Source organism: Poecilia mexicana, unplaced genomic scaffold, assembly GCF_051168715.1.
Source record: "Poecilia mexicana isolate PSO_F unplaced genomic scaffold, ASM5116871v1 scaffold_16, whole genome shotgun sequence".
NCBI lineage: Eukaryota > Metazoa > Chordata > Actinopteri > Cyprinodontiformes > Poeciliidae > Poecilia > Poecilia mexicana.
Window position 1 is genome coordinate 1,799,145 of NW_028263385.1, and position 17,748 is coordinate 1,816,892.

At 45.8% G+C, this 17,748-nt stretch overlaps 2 protein-coding genes across 4 annotated transcripts; both read left to right on the plus strand.

The window, feature by feature from the left end:
- Positions 1 to 407: 407 nt before the first annotated feature.
- LOC106920424 (uncharacterized) lies at positions 408 to 11,907 on the plus strand. 3 transcript variants are annotated; one of them, XM_014991425.2, is made up of 11 exons: positions 408 to 667; positions 2,402 to 2,616; positions 3,195 to 4,180; positions 4,627 to 4,767; positions 6,891 to 6,971; positions 8,289 to 8,405; positions 8,575 to 8,724; positions 8,790 to 8,942; positions 9,557 to 9,682; positions 10,351 to 10,542; positions 11,331 to 11,907. In XM_014991425.2, the coding sequence occupies exons 2-11, from the start codon at positions 2,445 to 2,447 to the stop codon at positions 11,433 to 11,435; spliced, it is 2,223 nt and encodes a 740-aa protein (XP_014846911.2). In that variant the 5' UTR covers positions 408 to 667; positions 2,402 to 2,444; the 3' UTR covers positions 11,436 to 11,907. The 3 variants fall into 3 exon arrangements, with proteins under 3 accessions (XP_014846911.2, XP_014846913.2, XP_014846912.2); XM_014991427.2 differs by having other exon boundaries at positions 9,560 to 9,682; XM_014991426.2 differs by lacking the exon at positions 408 to 667 and adding an exon at positions 733 to 1,158.
- Positions 11,908 to 15,448: 3,541 nt separating this feature from the next.
- LOC106920429 (uncharacterized) lies at positions 15,449 to 17,721 on the plus strand. Its single transcript, XM_014991435.2, has 3 exons — positions 15,449 to 15,894; positions 16,367 to 16,486; positions 16,560 to 17,721. Exons 1-3 carry the CDS (start codon positions 15,849 to 15,851, stop codon positions 16,763 to 16,765), a joined length of 372 nt encoding a protein of 123 aa, XP_014846921.1. The 5' UTR covers positions 15,449 to 15,848; the 3' UTR covers positions 16,766 to 17,721.
- The last annotated feature ends 27 nt before the right edge of the window (positions 17,722 to 17,748 follow it).

Genomic DNA, 17,748 nt, shown 5'->3' on the forward strand with positions numbered 1-17,748 from the left:
CAGCCTGGTGACTCTTCTGTCCTTCAGACATGATCAGTCAGAGACACAACATTGATTTTCTATAGCAAACCGACGAGGGCTGGACGTTATTGATCCTGTTCGATCAGACACAAATCATCCTGTATGATGAAAACACACAGGTCGTCAGATGATCGTGCTGTGACAAAAAGTGTGGTTGTAATTTTTAATAAAGGTTTTAAATCAAAATCTTTTTTTTTCTAAATGTATATTCTTTCTAGTTCCAAATAAATCCTCTGCAGGTAAAACAGATAAAACTGGAAACAATATTTGACTAATAAGTTATCATGAGAGATAAATGACCTAAAATACACAAAAAGAAAGGTTTTTGTGTCACAAGCACGCGCGTGTCCATGTGGAGCTGAGATTTGAACACGTGAGCGCTCCCGCTCCGACAGGTGTGACCAGTGACGTCAGTAAGGTGACTCCCCCTCCCTTCCCTGTCAGCTCCGGTGTGTCGAAACGCGGCTCCTCTTCGGTCGGTTCCGGAGGTCCAGATTTGTCCCGCGGCTCTCGGTTCTGCTCAGACCGTGTTCCTGCTCTCCTCTCCCTCCTGACGTCATGTGTGATGAAGACTCTCCGACCCTCGCGCGGATACTAAAACTTTGATCCCGGGCTGAGCGCGTGAGTCCTCGGGACCACTTCAAAGGTAAGTTCACCGCTGCGCTTCAAAATAAAAGCAGGGAATGTGTTTGTGAAGGTTTGCAGCAGTTAGAGCGACCGGAACCGAACCGAACCGAACCGGACCGGGTTGCGCCGCTGTGGGTTATAAATAGCAGCAGATATAGAGGAGAGTTCAGCCGTTTCCAGAGTTTCCTTTCGGGATTCAGGAACGTGTTGCTTTAAATGTCTCCGCCCTGAGCTCATGTTTTCATGTCCGGACCGTGGACAGCCTGGTCCAGTCCGCCGGGCTGTGGAGTCAGTGACAGCGTGGCTAAGGACGACGTGTCCCGCCCTGCGGGGAAAACATCCTGCAGCGGCTCGAACATCCAGGAAGCGACCGGGGAGCCGGGAGTCTGAGCCTATGTCAGCATTCCCTCTGTGAGTTTTCCAGATGCCAGCATCAACTCAGAGCTGCTTTATGGAAAACGGCTCAGTCCAATTCCAGCAGCGGGTCTGCAGAGATCCCTGAAGCTCACAGTAAGCAGTTTTCTGATAAACTGAGACATAAAATCAGTCTGATCTGGGTTCTGTTGATGCCTTTCGTATTTGTCCATGTTTTTAGATTGTGTTAGGAAACTGGGATTGGAACCCAGAACCTGCAGAAAGCTTCAGGGCTTTCTGCAGCTTCCTGCTTTCTGGGATTGTGTCGCTGGTCTAAAAAGAAAACAGGATTATCTGAAAACTTTGCATCGGTCTTTAGATGAAAGCTAAATGTCAAACATGCTTTTTGGTCTTCACTACCGTGTCGTTTTTCTTGTCAACTAGAAAAACCTGAAATGTTCTCTTCAGGTTGATGGTGAGGTTTTCCTTCCAGCAAACGATCAGTTTTAGGTTAAATGAGCCCGTTGCTCTCATCTGTCATTTGATGGAGATTAGCTGAGATTTGAAGCTCTAGATTTAGTCCATCTGGACTCAACCTTCATTTCTAATCCTGAATAGAGATGAGCTCATCTGATGGTTTACGCTGATGTTGATATTCAATACTTAAGTTGCTGTTGTGGTTGTTAACCCTTATTTACCAACATTATTTAAATTTCCGTGTTCTTTCCATGACAGCGCGATCGCTCCGCTGACGGTACTTCTGTGTTTCAGTATAAATCAGTCCTGAAAATCAACATTGTTTGTTGGCCCAGTTTCTTTTACCGATATGTTAAAATATTGTGAACTTCGTCCGATTCTGATACTGACGATGTCTCATGAATCGCTGGACCTGAAACACGGGCCAGAACTGAACAAACAGGATCCTGAATTCTCCTGAAATTAGTTCAGTAGTAATTCAGATTTTGACTCGTTTTCGACGATCTTAAACGCACCGCGGTTTTCTGAATGGCTCCAAAGATTATGTTATAAAATAACATAATCTATCCATCCCCAAACTATCGTCATTGGTTCTGTTTGTTTACTCTGAACTCATGTTTGGTCTCAAGAGGTTCTGCATCTGCCGTGTGTGTGTGTGTGTGTGTGTATGTGTGTGTATGTGTGTGTGTGTGTGTGTGCATGTGGGTTGACATCACACATTGTACGACGTGTGATGTCGTGCAATGTGTCATACTTGTTAGATCTGTGATTTTTAACATTGTGCGTCTCTCAGGTTTTGAAAACAACTGACAATTTTAAAATGTTGCTGTGTGAAGAAACCAGTTTACGTGGTTTTGTTTGGTCCATTTGGCATCATGGTTCTGATGTCGACTGATTCGGTAAATTCTGCTTAAATCCACAGAGAAGTCTCCATATTTGTTGGACCCTGAAATTTGTCGTCCACGATGTCCAGCACAAGGAAGAACGAGCTTTGCCGAATATGCGGCGGTAGTCTCCAGGGAAACCAACGCCGATGGCTGTTTGCGGCCCAGAACAGGAGGAACAATCCGCCCGGGACCCCAACCGGGTCAGTGAGAGGCGGGAGCCTGACCCGGTCCACTCAGAGCAGTCCCTGGGGTAAGTCTGGAGAAAACAGACATGCCAGGGAGGCACTGATACAATACCTGAGGTTTAGTATCGGCCGATACCGATCCGATACAGAGAAACAGCTGAACTGACTTCATTTCTTTTTAACCGCAGACATAAATATTCTGAACTACAGATTTATTTAATAACTCTGCACCAGTTCAGCTCAGGTTAATACACCAGTAGCTTCACAAACTGGTCAAAATGTAAGAACAACTTTAATCTCTTCAGCCCGGAGAACAGCCAATAGAAAATAAATAATAAAGAATCTGATCAAATCAACAGATTCACAGCCAGTCGTAAAAATAAACATCTACAAACTTTCTTTCAAATGTCTAAAAAAACACAGTTATGAATTCTAAATATAATCCAAAATAAATAACAAAGCATGAAGTCGCTCAGAGCACAAAGCATAGAATTAGACTGAATAGATCTGCCCTCATGGATCACACATCGGCTCTGTTACCCGATCTAGAAATTTTTCAGTATCAGAACCGATACAGATATCGATATCGGATCGGTGCATCTCCGCTCCACGTTCAGGAAATAAATCTGTTGTTTGTTCACAGGCAGCACGTTGTCTCTGGGCTCCTCCGGGTCTCTGTCCCGGTCCCAGGTGTCCCTGAGCTCCCCGTCCAAGTCTGTGGACATTCTGACTGTTCTGACCCACATTCTGGGACAGTCTGTACCGAGGAACGGCAGAACCGGAGAGTTTGTGTGCGGCAAATGTGTTTCCGCTTTGGAGCGAGTGTTCAAGTTCGACACGGTGATCGCCCGGGTCCGGGTTCTTTCGTCTGAGCGGCTTCAGAAGCTGACCCAGGAGCGGGACAGGATCAGGCAGTGGGTCCGGCAGAACTACCGGCAGAGACACCCGCAGGAGCTCCGGAGCCGGAGCAGCGCCAGCGAGGAGGACAGTGAGGCGGAGAGGGAGGGCTACCGGGACATGCTGAAGAACAACATGGCTCTGTCGGAGTACGAGTGCTGGTCCGAGAGGTGGGACACGTGCCCGTACTTCATCAGAACCGGTAAGCGGTGCCGGAAGGGCAAAGGCTGCGAAGGCTGCGACTCTTTACGGGTTTCTGATTCAGACTACGAGTCGGTCTGCGGGATTCCTCGCCACATGCCCTCCTCCCCGTTGGAGCTGACCCGGGACAAGTCCCAGAGCATGCCGCTCCACTGGCACGGCGTTCCCAGGTCCAGCCCGCCGTCCCTGACCGGGTCCAGCCTCTCGCTCCGGGCTCCTTCCCGCACAGAGTCCCTCCATTCGCTGGACACTCTGGATGGCAACGACCCGTTCTGTTCCCTGGGCGACCAGGCGGTTAGCTTTGTGCTAACAGAGCTGAGGAGCATCGAAGGGAAGCCGCTCGGCTCGCCGTCTGGAAGTAAGATCCCAGTGCTGGGCCGGAAGGGCGGGAAAAACCCCGGGCCGGCGTCACCCAGGGTCAGCCGGGTTCTGATCTTTGGGGATCTGGAGAACGGAGGAGGTCAGATGGAGGAGGAGGACGGAGACGTGCTGACAGAGCTGAGGGACGAGTACATGCCGCTGCAGCGAGAGGTGAGCTGCTGACAACCACATGGGGCTGCAGAACCTGCTGCTGTTGGCTTCCGCTTACAGAGAGTCACGTTTCTGTGAATGTGTTTCTCTTAGCAGTAAATTAGCACTTTAGAATCTGTAAAAATGGATTTAGGGGAAGCAAAATGAGCTAAAAGCTCAGCTGAAGTGTTCCCACCACCGCGGCTAATGTTATCATTTTTGATAAAATATCTATTATAGAAAATGTTATTTTTAAAGAACAAGCATTTTATTCCTGTTTTCTGTGTTAAAGAAAATAAATGGAATATAAAAGAACAATTGATCCAAAATAGTATTACTGATACTATTTAATGTAATTTATTATTATATCAATATTTTAAAAAAACATTAGTTATCATTTTAACCATAATTATAAAGAGCCTCTGGCGTTTGGACCGCCTGATCCAACAGAACCTCTGTGATTTCAGAACAGCACTGGCCGACTTCAGAGTGCGGTCAGGCACCTCCGAGCCCAACTGGACCAGGCCGGCACCCGGATCAGAACCCTGGAGGCCGAGCTGAGACGGGCCGGACCGGATCAGGTCAACGGATCGGAGGACCTGGGCTCGGTAAGAACTGACCTCCAACACACTTTATGTATCTGCTTTTCTGAAGGAGACTGGATTAGCAGAGATTAGCAGAGATTAGCAGAGATTAGTTATGTTGATGCTGGAGATTTGAAGCAAGAAACCAAAGCAACTGAAGAGATCAGAGATCACTGAACCGACACCTGATTTACTCAACTCAGTCGCTGTGAAGCAAACTGAGCTTTGGAAATAATGTCTTTGAAGCAAAATTCACTGTTTGTAATCTGCCTGGATGAACATTTTGCTTATTTAACTTTTATTTTAGCAGGTTTTCTACAAAAATCTGTTCAGAAAACATTAAAAGTTCATACAGCAGAGAGCAGAAGAATATCAAAACAGAGAAAATACGTGTTGAAGCAGCGAGACAGATCCGTTTCTGACAGGCTGAGAAAAAGCTGCTAAAGTTATGGAAACATGACTGAGGAGCAGGATGACCTTTGACCTTTTCATGGTGATCCTAAATGTTTTACCACAGCAGAGACGGCCTTCCTCACGTCTCACCTCCGCCTGTCAGCAGTTCTCTGTTTGCTCAGCTTCTGACGGTCGGCTCCGGTTAAAGTGAATCATTTCTGGATGTTTCTGTGAAGGTTACAGGTTCATTGTTCGCCCCACAGCTTCATTATGAAGTAAGTGCCTCTTCCAGGTGGTTTCAGCAGATCAAACATTGCAGTTTACGGCTCTAATTATAGATCCGCGTCCCGCCCTGGTATGTCAGCAGCTCTTTGATTCGCCTGGAAAAGCAGGTTTATGGGAGTCAGCTGGCAAACAGCCTCATAAAGCAATCAGCGTGAAGGACGGCGCTGTGAAAGCAGCGCAGGGCGTGTCGTCAGAGCTGCAGGTGCACATGCAGGAATCCACCCGGACTGGTGCTGTGGCCCCGGGGCCCCTCAGCTGATCAGAACCGGACCAGTCAGACTGACGAGCCGCTGCAGGTTCAAACCAGCAGGAAGCTGCTTTCATAACCGATGGCTTTCATTCAGGGAAAATATCATTTTATTGTGGGAATGAGGCGTTAAAAAGCTGCTGGAGTTTTCCTTCAGGATGAGTCGGAACATCGAACCTCCACTGAGCTTTGACTCTAAACGTTACAGATTAAAGGTCTGAGGAGTGAAAACGTTTCCTGTTAGATTCAGATTCAAGATGGACTTAAAACATGAAAGTTGATGGGAGATTGCTAATAAAATCAGCCACCAAATGTGTTGTTATATATTAGTCAGAATTAACTTAAAAACTTAAGTCTTAAATTCATGTATCTAAAAATAAGACTTAAATTGTCTTAATTTCATAAAATATAGAACTTGGCCTTCGGTCCGTTTATAACGGGTCTTAAATTGTTCTGTGATTTGGGCCGTTTGATGCTTCCTGTAGCTAGCTGCTGAAATTCGCTGGTTAGCTTTTTGGTGTTCAACAAACTGATGGGTTGGACACACAGACCGACCAATCACAGCCCAAAGTTTCACATGCTTCAATGTCATTGGTCGCTTGGCCGAGGACGGCTAGCGGTTGTGACCTCATCATGCTAGCTCTGTAGGAAATGACTGGAGAGGAAGTGACATCACTTCCCTCAAAGTGCAAATCCACCTCCGCTGGCCGGACGACGTCTGCCTTCGTTTCTGTTGCACTTTGACTTACAGTTTGTTTTTGGTCTTTATATGAATTAAATCTGGCACTAAAGGTTTGGGTTTCTGCAGAATCCCTGCAGAATCCCAGATTTATCTGTAAAAACAGATAAATCTGTTTATCTGGTCACATTTAAACTGGTCAGTATTTACATTACAATTTAAATTTAAAATCCTGGCCTGTCTGTTTTTATTCTTTATTCTTCATGTTGACTCCATGTGTGCATGGATTCTCTCTGGCTGCTCCGGATTCTGCTGCTGAGTTAACGGCTCTGTGAATCATTCTGAGTGTTTGGTCTCACACACACACACACACACACACACACACACACACACACACACACACACACACACACACACAAGTTTGTTGTGGCCCGGTTCTGTAGGTGCCACCAGATATCCATGTTTTACTGTAGTTTTGATGATTTCCTGTCCTCACTTCCTGTTTTCTTTCTCTGAAATCAATCCGTTCTTCTCTCCCTCCAGCTGACCCCGGAGGAGGGCGGCGGCGCCTCGGTGCTGCAGAGCCTCGGTCACGCCCTGCACAGCCGGGAGCGACTGATCCAGGTGTGTGAGGCCGGCCGGGTGGATCCAGTGGATCCTCCGCTCCGGCTCAGAGGCCACAGAAATGTTGTTTGCTGTGGAGCTGCAGGGGGCGGAGCTTCTGCTGCTGGGGGTTAATGATCCACACAGGACTTTGTTTGACTTATTGTGGGCAGACCTGGCCAGACCGATGACCTTTGACCTCTGCTTTCAGCTGGTTTTAGAGAGAATGAACAGCAGTGAAAGAAACAGAGAGTTCATTCAGAGGAGATGATTTTTCTGCTGACCGGTCCAGAAAGCAGCCGTCTGCAGGTTGATGCTGTGGGTCGGTTCCAGAGAAACCGGCCCACAGCATCACTCATCCTCCACTCTGCCTGCACATCCACAGACAGCCTGATCATGTGACCAAACACAGAGGTCTAGTTAAATCCTGCTGGGATCTGGATTCTGCTGCCAGAGTCCAAACCAGCACCGGGACACTGGATCAGAACCTGATCTCCAGTCACGTCTTTAGCTCCCTGGTCAAACAGTGGATTTTAATATTCTGCTGTTGGCCCACAAAGTCCAGAACCAGCGGTGTCCAAACCGTGGTCCGAGGGCCGTTTGTGGCCCTGGTAAAACATGTCAGAACAAGATTTAAACTCAGGAAGTTTTTTCTGTTGCTGCTCAGATCAAGACGACGATTTTATCCTCAAAGTCTGAAAAATAGTTGAACATTTTTTAAAATCTTAAAATATAAAAATATTTTTTGCCCTCCATTATTTTCAACACATCAGTTTTTGGCCCAAATGATAGAAAGTATTTACACCCCAGCTGTTCCCAGAACCAGAACCAGGACCAGAACCAGGACCAGAACCAGAACCAGGACCAGGACCAGGACCAGAACCAGGACCAGAACCAGGACCAGGACCAGAACCAGAACTAGAATCAGAATAAGGACCAGGACCAGGACCAAAATCAGGACCAGGACCAGGACCAGGACCAGAACTAGAATCAGAATCAGGACCAGGACCAGAACCAGAACTAGAATCAGAATCAGGACCAGAATCAGAATCAGGACCAGAACCAGAACCAGAACCAGTGTTTGGTTTTTCTGCTCCTCACATTGAAACAAACTCTCTGAGACGTCCACAAACTGCCGGTTCTTGTAAATCGGGACTGAATCATTTCTTCCTTCCAGCAGCTTTTGAACAAAGACGATCTGTTTTATTTAATATCTTTATTTAGTTTTCTCAGCTGCTTCTGAGCCTCTTTGTTTGAAAGTTTTCCGTTTCTCCGCTGAGTGAAGCGCTTGCGGACAGAACTGTGACCTGGACGTGTTTCTGTGTTTCTGCCTCTCAGGAGTGTTTGGTTCTGATCCGAGGTCTGTGTGTGGAGAGCGGAACCGGAGCAGAACTGGGAACCCGGCTGACTGGGAAGCTGCTGGAGACGCTGAAGGAACTGCTGTCTGATAACAAGGTCAGAGTCAAGGTCGTCTGATTGGCTGCTGCCGCGGCGCAAGGCCGAGTCAGCCGACGGTCTGCAGGCGGAGGTCACACGGATCAGCCGACGGCCTCCAGAGGACCAGGATGGAGGTGAGATGTCCCTGCTGATCCGTCCTGATGCTTTGTCCTCGTCTGTCCTGCAGGTTGCCCTGGAGACTCTGAGGTCTGAAGCCGCTGAGGCGGAGAGGAGCCTGGCGGCGGAGGTGGAGGCGCTGAGACGAGCCGGACGGGACCGTGAGGCAGACCTGGACACGTTGAGGACGGTTCTGCAGAGCAGCCAGGACGTGGTCAACGTGAGGACAGACGGTTTTGTTAGACGTGCTGGTCTGGGCCGAGCTGAGCCTTGTTCCGTCTGCAGGAGCTCCGGGCGTCTCTGGAGGACAGGGAACGCCGGCTGGGCGAGGCGGAGACGCAGCAGGAGCTGTGGAGACGGAGGGACGCCGCCACCGCCAGCGTCCTGAAGGACAAGGACGCTCTGATCCTGAACCTCCAGCAGCGCCTGGACCACCCGGTGAGCAGATCCGGTTCTGGTCCAAACCTCCATCTTTACTGCGGTTCACTGGAGGTCTGTGTTCGTCTCCATGGAGACGGGCCAAGGCCTGTAGCGTCTGAGGCCGAGAGCGGAGCCTTCAGTCCTCTCTGTGGAACCAGACAGGAGTTCAGCTGGTCTGGAGATGACCTTTGACCTCTGACCTTTCCCAGGAGCTGCTTCTCTACACCGCAAAAAAGCAAAACCAGACCAAGCATTGTAGTCTTGTTATGGCATCTGGTTTAAGTCAATAATTCCTTAATATTGATGAAAATGTTCGAGTGAAATAATCTGCCGGTGGAACTGGTACCTGTGGACTGAAAAGTTAGTTTTTATTTGAAATGTTCTATATTTCTATTTGCAGTAGAAACCAGACAGAAATAGTTGTGGATATTTAGTGTTTTTACAGTGCAGTGTCATCGCTCTCAGCACCGGGTTCTTATCAGAACCTGAGCGGCTCGGTCCGATGTCTAAGAACTGCTGCGTTCTGCTGTTCTTCTGGTTGCAGTTCAAACCAGTAAAACCAGGAAACAGATAGTTTTTATGTTTTTCATCCTACAACTTCTAAATCTTCTCCTCTCTCTCTGATTGGTCAGCAGTCGACAGGAAGTGAAGAGCAGGCGGCAGCTCTGCTGAAAGCTGCAGAGGAAAACAGCGCCACCTTGTGTGAAGAGGTCACCAAACTGAGTGCAGCTGTGCAGGCGTCGCAGGAACTGCTGCAGGTTGACGAGCATTAAACATTTCTAAACTCTGAATGTGTTTAAACCCGACAGACGGGCAGAAACTGATCAAACCTGCAGCTTTATGTGGATTTACATTTATGTACTTTATGAATAGGAAGTGAATAACTTTACCACTAAATGCTCTGCAAAAATATAAAGATGTTAAAAACCAGAAGATAAAGTTAAATGGAGCTTATATCATGAATAAGAACCAATAAAATATGTAATTACAAAACTATTTGCTTAAAACTGGGATGAAAATATTGATTATGATAAATCCACATTTTCCTGAACCTTTTCTTCAGGGGTGTTCAATGTGTGGCCACAACATCCTCAGATCCATCAGGTTTTCAGGATGTTGGATGAAAGAATCCGGGTCAGTCGGGCTCCACTCAGCTGGCCACAGAGACACAGATTGTTCAGCCATTAAAATGAATGAGATTTTAAAAAAGAGCAATAAGGTTGATAAGATAAAAACAAAGTCTGGTTATTTCTGAGCTAATATTTGGATGAAGCTGGATCATTTTGTAGTCAAATAAACCAGTGTGAAGGGAATCGTTGATAAACTAGAGTCTAAAAGTGAAAACTTCTCCAGCTTAGATTCAGCTGAAGGTTCAGCACCATCTGGCTGCAGCCGGCGGCTCTGATCCTCTCCGTCTCTCCGTCAGGCTCAGCAGCAGAGCCACGCCCAGACGGTCAGCTCGCTGACGGCCCGGCTCCGGGACGCCCAGCAGCAGCTGAGGCAGGCGGAGGAGCAGCAGAAGAAGACGGACAGAGAGCGACGGACGAGCAGAGAGGACGGCGAGCGGCGGGAGCGCCTGCTGAGGGAGAGTCTGCAGAAGAGAGACCGGCTCATCGAGGTAGAGGACACAACATCCACTTCTGCCCTCTGGTGGCTCAGCTGTGAACTACACCCTGACACATTCTACAGATAACGCTGCACTAAAACTAAAAACACAACTAAAACAATTGGAATGTTGTGAAAAAAGTTCAGTATTTTTGATCCTTACTTCATAACGTGAAACTTGTATAAAAATGATTTAAAAAGTTTTTAAATATGTTTTATTGCTTCCAAAAAGCCAAATTATCTTCCCAAGTGTTTGTATGACAGCACATTACAGCCATTGTAGATAGAAAAAAATGGATGGGTAAATTACTGCCAAAAAAACTCAAACTCAAGAAATGTCTATGAAATAAATATAGAAAAAACATAAAAATTTCCGGGTTAGAAAAGTCAAAAATTGGAAAAAAAAAATCATAACATTTATATTAATCTTAGTAATTGGGAAGTTCTGAGTTTCTAAAGTTGAAAATTTCTGACTTTTGAAACTCAGAATCTCAGAAATTTTCTAGTAAAAACAAATTTTGACTTTTAGATCTGAGAAATTTTCACATTTTTCCTAGAAAATATCTGAGATTAGTCTAAAAATGTTGGTACAAATGTACTTCTTTTTTCTCTGTCTACAAATGCACTGTCGTATGTTTGAAATGCAGAAAAAGAGAAATCTAGGAAAAGGTCAGATGTTCTTCAGGAGAACTGGAGAAGTGATGATTAATCTGCTTTTACAGGAAAACAGAAATAAGATCTGGATTCAGTGTTTACACTCTGTTCTGTTCAAACCAACTCTTGTTTCTGTTGTCATGGCAGCAAATTCTGGTGGATGCAGAGGAGCGAGAGCGCCTCCTGCAGGATCTGCAGCAGAACCTGCAGAACAAGCGGGAGCCGGTGACGGCGGTCAAGCACACGCTGTGACGCAGCAGCCGTTTGGGCCAATCAGGGACGGAGGAATCTGGACCAATCAGGGATGGAGGAATTGTTGCACTTTGTTTCCCTCCTCTGATGTATTTATAGTTTTGAACCTGGAGTCCTGAACTCCTGGGTTAAAGGAGCATTTCCACAGTTTCGGCTGAGCTCTGTGCGGCTCAGATGGTTGATACTTGAATTATTGATTGATTATTGGGTGATTCATTTTGAATGTTTCATTTCATGAGGTTGGAACGTTTCCATGGTTTTTAACGTCGGACAGGAGTGGGGTCATTTAAAGCCGCTTTAATGTTTCTATTTGTTCTCTGAAAGTCAAATTAAATTTTAGCTGCTTTGATTTTTCTGTTTCCTCTGGATTATTCTGTTTTCAGTGTTTAAACACGTCACTTTTGCTCTGGGATTCATACAGGAAAATGTTTTTGTCTTTTTGGCTCAAGAGAATAAAAACCTCTGAACTGGATGAGTTTGAGTTTGAGTTGTTTTGGTTTAGAGGAGCCGATCAAAGCCGTTACGTTTCCACCTTCAACTTTGCATTAAATTATCATAATTTACAAAATCATGCAAAGTTGGCATTTTTAATGGACTTCCAGTGCAACTTGTAGAGCAACTTTGCATTAAAAGTGTAATTATTTACCGAATGACACTTCATGACAACAGTCAGACATTCATAAAGACTTCTTTATGTTTATGACGGGTCATGTCAGTTTTATGCACAACCCTTCAAATAAAGTTACCAAAAAAATCCATCAACATGTGAATCTCTTTTCCCACCATTGTTGACGTTTGTGTTGCTGGTTTTACACATGAAACAAAAACCCCCAAGGAAAAAGAAGAAGGCAACAATATGCATTAGCTAAAAAATACAAATATAGTAACACATGACTTGGATACATTAATCTGATTATTGGGTTATAAATAGTAACATGTTACAAGGAGTCGGATTAGAGTAACGCGTTGATGACACCATTGTTTGACATTTCTGCTCAAGCTATTTACGGATCTGTCAGCTTCCATATGTGTCCCCCCCAATGATAAACTCGTTCCTACACCCTGGGCTAGTGAAGCCACTTTTTGTGTCTAAATAGAGCAGCACACAAGGGGAGACCCGACCACGGCCTCTCAGCGGCGGCTTGATGGTGGCATCCCTGAAACATCTGAGGAGATATAATGGCATCTGGAGCTAGCAGTTGATCAATTATGGATTTACTTCGATCAGGCTGAGGATCGCTTCGATCAGGCTGAGGATCGCTTCGATCAGGCTGAGGATCCCTTCGATCAGGCTGAGGATCGCTTCGATCAGGCTGAGGATCCCTTCGATCAGGCTGAGGATCGCTTCGATCAGGCTGAGGATCGCTTCGATCAGGCTGAGGATCGCTTCGATCAGGCTGAGGATCCCTTCGATCAGGCTGAGGATCGCTTCGATCAGGCTGAGGATCGCTTCGATCAGGCTGAGGATCCCTTCGATCAGGCTGAGGATCCCTTCGATCAGGCTGAGGATCGCTTCGATCAGGCTGAGGATCGCTTCGATCAGGCTGAGGATCCCTTCGATCAGGCTGAGGATCCCTTCGATCAGGCTGAGGATCGCTTCGATCAGGCTGAGGATCGCTTCGATCAGGCTGAGGATCCCTTCGATCAGGCTGAGGATCGCTTCGATCAGGCTGAGGATCGCTTCGATCAGGCTGAGGATCGCTTCGATCAGGCTGAGGATCCCTTCGATCAGGCTGAGGATCGCTTCGATCAGGCTGAGGATCCCTTCGATCAGGCTGAGGATCCCTTCGATCAGGCTGAGGATCGCTTCGATCAGGCTGAGGATCCCTTCGATCAGGCTGAGGATCGCTTCGATCAGGCTGAGGATCCCTTCGATCAGGCTGAGGATCGCTTCGATCAGGCTGAGGATCCCTTCGATCAGGCTGAGGATCCCTTCGATCAGGCTGAGGATCGCTTCGATCAGGCTGAGGATCCCTTCGATCAGGCTGAGGATCCCTTCGATCAGGCTGAGGATCCCTTCGATCAGGCTGAGGATCCCTTCGATCAGGCTGAGGATCCCTTCGATCAGGCTGAGGATCGCTTCGATCAGGCTGAGGATCCCTTCGATCAGGCTGAGGATCCCTTCGATCAGGCTGAGGATCCCTTCGATCAGGCTGAGGATCGCTTCGATCAGGCTGAGGATCGCTTCGATCAGGCTGAGGATCGCTTCGATCAGGCTGAGGATCGCTTCGATCAGGCTGAGGATCCCTTCGATCAGGCTGAGGATCGCTTCGATCAGGCTGAGGATCCCTTCGATCAGGCTGAGGATCGCTTCGATCAGGCTGAGGATCGCTTACGTCAAGCAGCCCAAAGATCGCCTAGAAATATAAACACAGAATGTTCTTGTTTAGAGATGGTGATACAGACAGGGTCCCCCTACAACCAGAGCTATAGACAGAAGTCAGAGTTTCTCCCAGTGTTTTATCAGCCTGGCGGGCCACAGGCTTTGCTTCCCCCCCACCAGGCTTTGGTTGTTGTTTTAATGGGGATTTTTCTACACCAGTGACAGTAAAGACAGATTAAGCTAAAGGTTTATAGTTGATGTTTGAACTGACTGAGGAGTTGTGAACCGGTTGTGTCGTCCCATCAGTCGCCCGTTTGCTTCACACACTAAGGTGGAATAATTTGCTTGTCAGGTTGTAAATATTTACGTTGAAGCAGGTCAAAGGGAATTCAGAGTGACGGCTGTTAATTAATGGAGATGCTGATTGTTGATCTCATATCTTGTCTGTCAACACAACAGTGGTCCTTAATAAAGAAACCTGTAAAACAACAGATTAGTTACTTGTGTGCTAAATAGATGTTGGTAGTGATATTATGTGAGATATTGAAGCCGTGTAATATTGGTGTATATTAATCATATCCTATCATTTCAGTGACCTGCTCAGTTTGGTGGACACACATTTGATAGTCTGTCATCAGACGTCTGTATGTAAAATGTCTTTTAAAGGTAGGATATTGTCATGAAAGGATTAGTGCAAACATCTGCGATAGTTTTTCATTTTAAATGGATTCTGATGAAGGAAGTGATATTTTGTGTTTTTGTCGTGTATAAATTGTTCCAATGCTAAGCATAACTCCTATAAGCTTCCACTTCAGTCTCGTCACTCAAAGAATGATGTTAATTATTATGAGACGATAATAATAATGTTAACTCAGCCTGCTGTAGTTTTCTGTTTGTAAACATCATGGTAGAAGTTTTAGACGGCAGCGTCGACGGACAGACAGCAAGGCCTACCAATAAATGTCTAAATAAACGTACACTGATGATACAAATAAATAAATAGATTTGTAGAAAACACTGCAGAACCACAAGGTTCTGACAGAACATGCAGTTTGGAGGATTTTCTTTTCAGCTCAGGTTTTTAGTTTAGTTTTAGTTAAGATGTTTGAGACGTTTAGTGATTCTCTGAGTGAAAATAAATCAGAAAATGAGAATCAGTGCAGATGTTTGTCCTGTAAACGTGGTTCTGGTTGCTGGTAGAACCCAGGATGTTCTGCTGCTTCATTTTCTGGCTTCACTGGGAGATAAAAGCTTTGATATATTAATAATACATTAAGGGATTTTATCTAAAGTTCCTGTGAAAGGTCAGCAGCAGTTAAATCTTCCTCCTGGCGTCTAAACGCCTCCAGGTTCTCTGCCGGTTCTGCAGGGTTCTGTACTGTGACCCAGTTTGTTCTGGTTTCGGCTTTGTGAACCTCCTCTCTGCAGCTGAACCGCTCAGCTTGAGACACACAGATCAGATCAGAACAGGTGGATTAATTATCCTCAGATAATAAAGCTAATATTTATTAAACATTTATTTGTGTTTTTCCTCTTCATGAACCAAAAGCAGAATCATTTCTCAGTCAGCTTCAGTTTCAGGCTTCCAGTCATGAGACTGCAGGTCACTTGATTTCCTCCTCCACGACTCAACGTCCTTCATTACCAGAAGAGTCCTGATTTAATTAGGCCGCCGTGTCTTTAAGGCTGCCTGCTAACGTAGATCTTCGTCACACAGAAAGTGGCCGACAGAACCAGCTGATCTGAACTGGCTGCTTGTTTTAACGCTGAGCAGGAGAATATTTCCTCTGCAGCTGCACAGATCAACCCAGGACACTAATGAAATCAGCAGCATGTGGGGGTGGGGCTTCAGTGAGTGACCATCAGAACATCAGGAGGAACCAGTTGAGTCCAACGGTCAGAACCTGCAGCCGGGTGGACGAGGTGAGCTGCTCCAGCTCCTTCAGCATGCAGACAGCTGGCAGCCTGTCAGAACCGAACCACAGGAACTGAACCGGACCGAACTGGACCCCAGGAACCAAACTACAGGAACTGGACTGAACCGAACCACAGGAAAGGTTTTCATCCTCCCTCCGCTACAGAAACCATCCATGATGCCCCACCTTCTGCTGCTCCTGTGCTTCCCTCCAGCTGTGGGTGAGAATAATACCAACAACTGGATCTGTTTGTGTGCAGGCTCATAGAAATCTGCCAATATAACATAATTAGCATGATGGGGTCAGCGATGATGAAAACAACTGGATTAAATCTCTGATTTTTAATCGATCTGGTTGTTTCCCTTCAGTTTTTGTTCAGTCCATAAATACAAATGGGATCATTTAGATATAAACATGCATTTCTTATTGTTTTATATTCCCACAGGACTGAGCAACAATAAACAGTTGGTTTATTATTTAGAGTGAGGTTCTGCAGAGCGGTTCTGAGCAGTCAGCAGGATCTCAGTGTGGAGAATCAGGCAGAAATTCTCATAAAGGGAACGAAGCTGGAAATAAGATGCTTCAGCTGCTAACTGGAAAATAATCTGATTATTGTTGCTTTATATGACACTGTGTTACTTTATGTCGTATTATCATTAAAAGCATGAACAATGCAGCCTGCTGTCCTCCAGCCTCCCTGTTCTGCTACACCTGCGTGTTTCCGGCCATCTCTCCTCTGGACTGCATCCGGTTCCCTCTGAAGTGTCCGCCGGGGCAGGTGTGCCTGTCCAGTCGGGCCGTGGGGCAGAAAGGTGAGCTCCCCTCGGGTTGCTGGGTGGGTGAAAGCAATTGGAACCTGAGTTAATGGACCCGGTGGTTCTGCAGGTGACCTGCGGGTGGTGCTGTACGAGAAGAGCTGCGTCCTGCCCGCGCTGTGCGGAGTCACTGGGGAAAAGTTCGCTCTGGGTCTCAACTTCACCTTCATCAACGAATGCTGCAACACACACCTGTGCAACGCGGCCGGCCGCCCCGCCGGGCCCCCGCTCTGGACGGCCCTGCTGCCCCTGCTGGCTCTGGGCTCCGCTTGGTGAACAGAAGGACATGAAAGTTAAAGTGAAACTAAAACTACTCTCTGAATTAAAAGGCCGGATTCTTACAGCAGAAACTTCATAAATGATTCCAACCAACTGAGATTTTCCTGTTTTGGTATTTTATTCAGATTTATGAGCAACACAAAGTCAAGCAGGAAATCTGAACCGGAGGAAACAGAAATCCTCCTTGGAGCCAAAATATTAAAACTCATCTGATGGAAGATCATCTTGTGCCTGAAATGTGATTTTATGCTTATGATAAATGATTTAGAGTCTGAGGCTGGATGGATGCTGGAATGTTTCCATGATGTTTAAATGTCCCAGAAAAAAGGTTTGGCTCCAACATTCATGCAACAATTATATGAGTTACTTTTTGTGTCCAGGTTTGTGGATCAAATTCAAAATAACATGAACAAATCTCAGAAAAACCCATAAATAAAAGTAAATCAAAGAGAAGTTGCACATTTTAGTTGGACTTTGATAAATTCTTTCACTTTATGTGGAGTTCGGCACCAAACTGGACTTTTTACTGAAAGTGTAACTAACCAAGCTGGACCTTTAGAACCAACAGGACCATTCAGCTGCAGTAGCAACACTTCAACCCCAGAGGGCAGCACCGACACGAGGTTAGGTCAAATATTACAGAATTAGTCTGAAAAGTCTCAAAAACTTTTTATATTATTATGTTGCACAAACAGACAGCAGCAAATAAAATAGAGCAAAAAAAAAAAATAAAAAAAAATAAAAAAAACTGCAGAAAAATGTCGGACTCATTCCGTCAACAATGTTTAGGTTTTTATTGCATTATTTTGGTCAAGTCTGAACTTTCTCTGCTTTGTATTTATAGATTAAGAAGAAAATAGTTAAAACTGTTGTAATTTTTTACCAAAATTCAAAAACAGTTAAAAACACACTACATGAATATTAAAATGCATAAATAAATACATTTACTTAAACTGTTTTGTTGTTTGTTCATATATTAA

Coding starts and splice junctions, on each gene's coding strand:
- LOC106920424 (XM_014991425.2), top strand. CDS start 2,445: ATGTCCAGCACAAGGAAGAACGAGCTTTGCCGAATATGCGGCGGTAGT. Junction 8,406..8,574: donor AACTGCTGTCTGATAACAAG/GTCAGAGTCAAG, acceptor TCTGTCCTGCAG/GTTGCCCTGGAGACTCTGAG. Junction 10,543..11,330: donor AGAGAGACCGGCTCATCGAG/GTAGAGGACACA, acceptor TTGTCATGGCAG/CAAATTCTGGTGGATGCAGA.
- LOC106920429 (XM_014991435.2), top strand. CDS start 15,849: ATGATGCCCCACCTTCTGCTGCTCCTGTGCTTCCCTCCAGCTGTGG. Junction 15,895..16,366: donor GTGCTTCCCTCCAGCTGTGG/GTGAGAATAATA, acceptor GCTGTCCTCCAG/CCTCCCTGTTCTGCTACACC. Junction 16,487..16,559: donor TCGGGCCGTGGGGCAGAAAG/GTGAGCTCCCCT, acceptor GTGGTTCTGCAG/GTGACCTGCGGGTGGTGCTG.